Here is an 8,975-nt window from a genome sequence, read left to right as displayed (position 1 = left end):
AAGTTTTGACCAAATAAAAGATATGTGGATGTTGGGGAATGAAAATACTCCATCACCATGTCCTTCAAAAACCACGCCAGCCAGGGGGTCAGATCACACCTCAGACCATGTACACTTTCCAACCATCCCTGATAGGATTCAACTCACAAAATGTCAGACCCAGTTGAAAACGCATCCAACTCAGACTCAGCTCTTCAGAGGTGGCACTTACCCAAAACAAAGCACTCCTCAGACAGGGTCTCCGAATTTAAACCACACTAGGTCCAAATATGGACGTGTGTTCAAGACTCGGCAGAGAGACTCATTAAAAGGAAGTGTCCTCACACCATGTCCACCAAACTCCCTGCCAGGAGAACAGGGGTCTGATCACAGATCAGAGCAGGTACACTTGCCACCCATCCCTGATAGGGTTCAACTCACACATCGTTAGACACAGTTGAGGCCACATCCACCTCAGACCACTTCCCTCATCCCTTCATCCTTTCATCCCTTCATCCCCTCATATCTGCTCCCATCATCCTTTCATCCCTTCATCCCCTCATATCTGCTCCCATCATCCTTTCATCCCTTCATCTCCTCATATCTGCTCCCTTCATCCTTTCATCCCTTCATCCCCTCATATCTGCTCCCATCATCCTTTCATCACCCATCCCTGCTCCCTTCATCCCCCATTTCTTCTCCCCTCATCCCTTCATCCCCTCATCCCTCCTCCAGTCTTCTCCACAGCATGTCTACCAAACACCCTGCCTAGAGAGCTGGCGTCTGATCACAGATCAGAGCAGGTACACTTGCCACCCATCCCTGATAGGGTTCAACTCACACATCGTTAGACACAGTTGAGGCCACATCCACCTCAGACCACTTCCCTCATCCCTTCATCCTTTCATCCCTTCATCCCCTCATATCTGCTCCCATCATCCTTTCATCCCTTCATCCCCTCATATCTGCTCCCATCATCCTTTCATCCCTTCATCTCCTCATATCTGCTCCCTTCATCCTTTCATCCCTTCATCCCCTCATATCTGCTCCCATCATCCTTTCATCACCCATCCCTGCTCCCTTCATCCCCCATTTCTTCTCCCCTCATCCCTTCATCCCCTCATCCCTCCTCCAGTCTTCTCCACAGCATGTCTACCAAACACCCTGCCTAGAGAGCTGGCGTCTGATCACAGATCAGAGCAGGTACACTTGCCACCCATCCCTGATAGGGTTCAACTCACACATCGTTAGACACAGTTGAGGCCACATCCACCTCAGACCACTTCCCTCATACCTTCATCCCTTCATCCCTTCATCCCCTCATATCTGCTCCCCTCATCTCTGCTCCACTCTCCTCCACACCAGGTCCACCAAACACCCTGTCTGGAGTGCTGGGGTCTAATCACACATCATCAGACCCAGTTGGAGCCACATCCCCCTCAGACCACGCTCACAACTGGCTGCTCTAACGCTTCAACGAACTCACCAAGATTCATCCAGGAAGACATTAAAAGGTGAGGTCTTCTCACAATTACAAATGCCATATCCTATCACAGACACAGGCAGCATCTCTTCCATGTAAGACCCAAATGGCCGTGCTGTACATTCTGCAGCTCTGCCGACATGGATTTGAACTTATCCCCCCATCCCATCATCCTCTCTTCATCCCCAGCTGGTCACGCAGCCGGCTCACATTGACCAGAGACACCAGACGAGCAGCGCAGCAGCGGATACACCATAGATTTTGTTTTAATTTACATGTGTAAGGCTGTTGTCAGGTAGCCTGTGAAAATAAATTTTAAATTGTGGATTCAGATCATTTTCTATATTATTATCTATATATTAGTACTCACTGTATTTAATTTGGGGAAATAAGTTTTGGTCACAATGTAACATTTCAATGTAAGAGCCACAAGATTAACAGTAATTATTAATCAATGGTCATGGTTCACAATAGAGGACTGCGGACATGTATGTGAGATTTTAACACAGACAAGTGGGTGACACAGCGGGGGCAGCGGCGACATTCTTTGCTATATACATACATTTGTATGTCTTTGTGCTCTAAGGAAGAGCCAAGGAGTGTATGCTATAACACCAGACGAAATCAACATTTGTCTGTGATTACCATTTGCTGTTGTTTCTGTACTTGAGAGGATATAAGAGATGTTTCTTTGTGAGAACCTTGTCTGGCTCTCTGTGGCCACGTTATAAAGGATTGATTCATCCCATCTACTCTTTTTAGGAAAAAAAAGATAATTCACATACCCTTTCCAATGGTGGCACTAGTCCTTTCTTATTTAGCACAAAAGTGTCTAGATTTTGGTTTGAATTTGAAGATATGACTTATTACTTATTATTATTATTTTCTGTATCTGTACTCAGCTTAACCTGGACGCGGGTGGGACTAACTGGAAGTGAGTTATTCAAGCCTGAAATTGGAATGGGTTAATCAGAAGTTGCTATACTTAGTAGAAAACTATTCATAGAACAGACTCAGAATTGAGTTTCTGAGCAATGTTTTTGATTACAGTAGTAGAGAACGATTAAAAAAGTTTTTTAGAAAAGGTTATTAGAAAACAGATATTGACCAATTTTACTCTCATGATACTCATACTCCTAAAAATTATCTGGAACAGATACTCGTTTCAACCGAGTACACGCTTAACCCTAATAATTAGTGTCCATGTTTCAACTTTGCCATGGTTTCTCTCAAACACAGCAACTAGGCTATTTTTTTCTCTTGCTCCTTGCTTCATCCTGCAAAAACACCTTTTCTTCAACTGATAACTTACAGACCAAAACTCAATCAACACATACATATCTGACAAAAGTCTCAAATAGTCAACACAATGAATTAATGCAAGTTTAACTTTAGAAAACTCATTTAGTTGAGTTCAAAATCCAACACTTGTCAGAGCTCCTTGAGTTAAAAAGAAGTAAGTGGACTTAACTAAATGTGAATACTAATTTACAGTGCAGCATCTTTCCATGTATGACCCAAATGAGATCCAAATGTGGAAGCGTGTTTGTGAGGGTTTAAAAAAGAAATAAGAATCATAAAAATGAAAACATTAAAGATGTGGTATTATGCTCATTTTCAGGTTCAAAATCTTGTTTAGGGGTTGTACCAGAACAGGTTTACATGGTGTAATTTTCAAAAAGCACCGTATTTTTGTCATACTGCACATTGCTGCAGCTCCTCTTTTCACCCTGTGTTGAAGGCTTTGTTTTAGCTATGGAGTGACACATCTTGTCTCTACATGATCTTTGTTGGGAGTTGCATATGCGCAGTTCTTAGTTAAGGACTACTAGCCAATCAGAAGCAGAGAAGTAAACACGGCTTCGGTTGAGCTGTAAATCTTCCTTTCTTACCAGCTTATCAACATGGACTGGAGTAAGAGTTTTAGAGTGGTGAGTTATTAATCTGTAGCAAAAGTATCTTTCATTCATAAAGTTTTATCTGAGCTCTGTCTCTACATCACAGTAACAACTTTATGTCCACTGTGTGGAAGGGAGATGAGAGGTGTGTGCTGCAGCTCAGTGTTTTTCCACCGGTGTTTTTGTGGCTTGTCGGACTAGCCGCTTGGCGAACGTTATATGATGCGCATTTTAATTTAATTTATGTCTCGAGGAGCCAGTCGCTCCCCAAGACATAAAGATCTCTGCCGACGCAGATCTGAATTGTCACTTGCTATAGAGGTGGCACTTACATAAAACAAACCTTTCATCAAACGGCATCTCTTAATGACTGGGTCCAAATATGTACACTGTAAAAATGCCTGTGAAATCCACAGTAATTTACTGTGTTTGTGCACAGTTAGTTACAGTATACAAATACACAGTAACATATTGTGTAATCAAAGAGTTATTGTGAAAATCACAGTAATCAGGTTGCTACCCTAAAAAATCACAGTAACCAACAATGCACTGTAGATAATCACAGTAACCATCAGTGTGCTGTGAAAATCACAGCTGTCAATTTAATACCATAGATAATCACAGTAAATGACAGTGTACAGTACAAACCACAGTATCCAATTTTGTACTGCAGATAATCACAGTAAATAACAGTGTCATGCAAAAACTTGACTTTTGTGGTCTAAATATTTTGCGATGTATAGATCTTTTTCTCAAATAATGTCATCAGACCCCACTTATAGCTGTTTGTGGCTAGATCTATTATTTATTTATACCTAATATATTTATATAATTATTTGTATCTGTAAAATGGTTGTGTTTAAAGTAAGTGTCAATCCAAAAATATTAATACAGATATATAGTGCAAATCAAACAAAGGATATTTTTGAATTAAATCTATATTTATTTCTATTATGATTAAATCAATTTGGCTGATTTTCATATTTTTTCTTATTATTTTATGAGTAATGCAACCCCTATATGGAGCAAAGATGAAGAGTTTATGCAGCATTATCAAGCCTGGGTAGCCTACAAACACCCAGTCTCACATTAAAATGTATCTCAGTTACATTGGTCCACATTGCAAAACATAGCAGGTTTACAGTGACAGCTCTAAAAGTGTGTGGTTGCTGCATTTAAAAAAAAAAAAGAAAGAAGAATTCTTCTCTCTTCTCTTTTCACGTTTGGCGTCCAATTCACTTATAAGAACAAAAAACATGGTGAACATTTCTCTCATTTGCCTGCTGAATCCCACGGGTAACCAGTCAAAGGTTGTGACAGCAGTAGACCTTTGGCGGGCAGCAATGTGCCAGCAAGGCATCTAGTCTGCCAGAAATACAGATAAATGTGGAAGAACGTGACAATCGTTCCCATTTGTTTAGACCACAAAGTTCTTCACTTCAGCATTTAAGCGATCTTAACGTTGCGGGTTGAACATGGTTTGAAAGTTCACTGCTTTCATTTCATGTCATTGAAAGGACTGTTTGTGTCAGTGTGCATATTCACATGCGTATGTCTGTGTGATTGCGCGGTGCGTAAGCTAGTTCACAGGTGGAAAGCTGTGGTGGATAACGATGGTTGTGAACGCCTTCTTCTTGGGCGGCTTTCAAATTCGGAGCTGTGCAACGGAGTGATTTTATGGTGGTGCAACAGTCGAGATCCAGAGAGAAATATTGCTGGAGGAAGAGTATTTTTCACAACGAGGCCATTATTGCGACGTGAAGGAGGAGTGGAGCAGCACTGCACACCATTTCATGTAAGTGTTTAATAAACACAATGCTTTGTCTTTACTAACCAACTTAACGTTAGTCAGTTCATTAGATAAACAGTAACCAAAGATTTACAGAATGTTATTAGGTCTAGTAAGTATTAGTGAAAATAAAAGTTTGCCAAGTATGACGGAGACAAACTCACAATTTGAAAACAATACCAGCTACGAGGGATAAAATGGTTGAATAAGCTCTAGGGATGGGTCCTAAAACCCGGTATTAAATGGACCGTGGGGCCAAGTTATGAAAGACCGAAGTGTCAATAATCTTGGTACTGCCAGCGGTATGTGAAGGATTTTTGCTATTCCCAATCCTGAGGAGAGATCCGAGTCTCTCCGTCGGAAAAACCTGTCATGTGCAAGGATCAGGGCTATAGCTCCCACTTCCTGTGTCTCACACAGACACTGTGCTCTGTGTGGCGATGGAGGAGGGAGCCAAATGTACAAATGTATTGTACTGTACTATTGTATGTACTTTTCCAGAATCAATGCAGACAATGCTTGTTGCCACAGGGGCAAAAGATCTTTAGCATGTAAAGGGGGAAAACACGAGAGAAAACATCCACCGAAAGTAAATCACAAACAGGCGGAGAAATGCACAGTTTTTGACTACCTAGCTCGTACTTCATCTCCATTTTCATTCATTAAGAGTAGTAGCACCTTTTAAAATCTTAACAATACTCATCCCTAATAAACTGGAGAGGGTTGACTGTAACCAAAAAACCTTTTGAAATGATCAGAAAAAGTGTAAATTGATTACCATTGTAAATTGATCTACCACAGGTCTAAGAAATATCACCAAAATGACTGTCCTTCATACACTTTATCAACTTAATTTCTTATTCATTGTTTATCTTTCAGGGATCTGCTCTTCATTTTGCTGTGGAACAGAATTGTGAAAATGACAGACTGAACAGTAATGTAATCACGAAAATCCCAAGAAGCAAGGAACCACAGACTTTTTTTTCTCTCTCTGCAAGTCACCTTTGTTCAAACATGGAAAAGGGTGTGTTCTGTGTGCATATGGATTTGTCTTTGGAGATGTTGATGTTAAGTTTTGAATTTACATAAGTGATTAAAAAGTAAAAAAAAACAAAAAAAAAACTGATGCAGATGTTTGGTCCAAATTTGATAAGGTATACGAATTGTTAACTATGCACTGTATACTAATCTTTATTGTATACATATGCAGTTAGCATTAAGGTTTTTAGTAAGATTCACCTTGGCCTATTTTTTTTGATATTGTGTGTTTTCCTGGATAAACTTTAAAATGACTCAAAATCTGATGGGAATTAATATGTTGTATAGAGTTGGGGCCTATGGTTGGGACACAGAGTTACTTTTTAGGCTGTCTACCTCAAGTAGTATATTTATTTCCTATAGAATATATGCCAGTTCTTATTGACACCTTACTACCTCCCCGACAGAGTGGGCTTTGGTTCAGAGGAATTGCCATTTATGCATTTGGTTGTTTGTATTCAAAGTGTTTTAAATACTGTATTTTATGGAAGGGAAATGATAATGTATTAGCCAAACAGTGCCTTTTTGACTAAAGAATGTCTCTATATGGTTTGATAGAAGAAATGGCGTTATATTTATTGAGTTGACTTGTTGTTGCCACTATTTTTAAATATGCAATCATCTGTTTTAATCCATCCATTGTTTTATGGTTTGTAATATATTGAATATGTCAATAAGAGCTGCTTGTGACTTTTGCACATTTTAGAAGACATTGACAATGATTGTAAATGTAATGGAAGACAGAATTCAGTGTATTTGCTGTACACTTTAAAGCACAAGAAAAACCTTTTGCTTGTTACTTCAACAGTCGAGAATAAATTGTTACATTTATTGTTTGATGTCTCTCTGCAGTTATTTCTGAAGCTTATAAAATGTGTCAAGACTTTTAACATGCAGTGACTTTTGCCAGTTATTTACTGTGATCTTTTTCAGAAGTCAGAAGAGAAGCTAGCCTCAGCTAAGTAGCTATTGAAAAGCCAAATGGCTAACAGACGCCTCAGAAATCATACTGAACAAACTTGGTTGGTTACAGTCCCGGGCTAATATGATAGTCCCAGTGTTTAGTTCTCGCTAGATTTTCGAAAATCTAAGCGAGAAAACTACTAAACACTTTTAAAAACGCATAATTGTGTACAAATTCGGCTTGTTTGTCCACCATCTTGGCCAGTTTTCGAAAGCTACGGCGGCCGCAGCCACACTTCAAAACTGGCAGTTACTGGGGCAGCTTGATATATTGTACTCTTTGGCGTACCGGGACCTTTTTTTGCGCACAGGCACCACTGGTGGAGACCGAGTATGGAAAACGTCGAGGGACGGTACACACGCCAACATGTGTACAACATGTGAATGGGGAGTACTGGTCACAGTGCTGACAAATAATGCCGGGAACCCTGGAGTGCGGGTTTGGTAGGTCCAGACTGCAAAGGGCACTCTGTAAAATATTAAAATCAAAGAAAGTCCCTAGTTTTATGTATAGAGGATGGTTGTAACACTTTTTAAAGAAGTGTTACAACCCACCCTACTCTTGTCAGCCAATGTTTAGCTAGCGGTATTACCATATTGGTTTGAAATTAGAAAGGAAAAAATGCATCACGTGTTGCCTAAGAAACTACATTTCAATCTAATATAATTATATCTGCAATAGTATAGATGCTAAACAAAAAATATTCTTGGTCAAAAAATGTACTCTTACCTCAAAATAATTTTTTTCGATATATATTCTGAATGCACCACTTTCCAGACTTGATAACCACCATGCTTGGTGTAGTGGGGTCAGTAATAATAATAATAAACTTTATTTTCAAAAACAAGTTACAAAGCGCTTTAACAAGTGTAAAGACACTAATACCCAAGAGACAATAATACAAAAACAATACAAGATAAAACCATGAAAACATTGAAAAGACTAAAATACACGTTTAAGATTAATATAAAATTAGTAAAATACAATAAAATAAAAGGGATAAAATAAAGTCAAATAAGATCAGGAAAGGCTCTCCTATAAAAGTATGTTTTAAGAAGGGACTTAAAAGCGTTCACTGACTCAGCCGACCTGATTTCCTCGGGCAGGCTGTTCCAGAGCCTCGGGGCCCTGACAGCAAACGCTCTGTCCCCTTTAGTTTTCAGTCGAGACTCTGGAACAGACAACAGACCTCTGCCCGAGGATCTCAAGGTACGTGCTGGTGTGTATAGGACTAAAAGTTCAGAAATATAACAAGGCGAGAGGCCATGAAGAGCTTTAAAAGTAATCAATAGAATTTTAAAGTCAATTCTAAAACATACTGGGAGCCAGTGTAATGAAGCTAAAATAGGAGTAATATGGTCATATTTCTTTGTTCTTGTTAAAAGCCTGGCAGCTGAGTTCTGGACAGTCTGGAGTCAATCAATAGATTTTTGGGTTAAACAGGTGAAAAGGTTGTTGCAATAATCCAGGTGTGATGAGATGAAGGCGTGTAAAATGGTCTCGGTGTCCTTAAAAGTTAACATAGATCGAATTTTAGCTATATTTCTAAGTTGATAAAAACATGATTGAACAAGCTTTGTGGTGTGCTGCTCGAAATTTAAATCACTATCAAACCAAACACCAAGGTTCTTTGCCACAGGCTTAATGTGATTTACTAGGGAACCAACAGATGGCAGTATTTGATTTGCCATCTGCTGGGACCCGATGACCAGGATTTCTGTTTTGTCTGAGTTCAGCTGGAGGAAATTATTTGACATCCATTTTTTAACTTCACAAAGGCAGTTGTTAAGTGAACTCAGCATTCCAGGGTCTGTGGATCTGACG

The 8,975-nt window shown here is 39.6% G+C and overlaps 1 protein-coding gene across 4 annotated transcripts in view; it reads left to right on the top strand.

The window, feature by feature from the left end:
* LOC123971569 (WD repeat-containing protein on Y chromosome-like) overlaps nucleotides 1–1,793 on the top strand; it is a 5,834-nt gene extending 4,041 nt beyond the window's left edge. The window contains exons 2-3 of one of the 4 annotated variants that reach the window (XM_046050463.1): nucleotides 1,345–1,493; nucleotides 1,652–1,793. In XM_046050463.1, coding sequence (XP_045906419.1) covers nucleotides 1,345–1,493; nucleotides 1,652–1,745 — 243 coding nt within the window. In that variant the 3' untranslated portion in view covers nucleotides 1,746–1,793. Of the gene's footprint in view, nucleotides 1,494–1,651 lie in introns of those variants that run through there. The other 3 variants (XM_046050467.1, XM_046050465.1, XM_046050466.1) reach the window with 3 other exon arrangements.
* Nucleotides 1,794–8,975: the final 7,182 nt, after the last annotated feature.

The sequence above is a fragment of the Micropterus dolomieu genome, linkage group LG05 (genome assembly GCF_021292245.1).
Source record: "Micropterus dolomieu isolate WLL.071019.BEF.003 ecotype Adirondacks linkage group LG05, ASM2129224v1, whole genome shotgun sequence".
Classification (NCBI taxonomy): domain Eukaryota; kingdom Metazoa; phylum Chordata; class Actinopteri; order Centrarchiformes; family Centrarchidae; genus Micropterus; species Micropterus dolomieu.
Note: the sequence above shows the minus strand (reverse complement) of the source record. Positions and strands in the feature narration are given on the sequence as shown.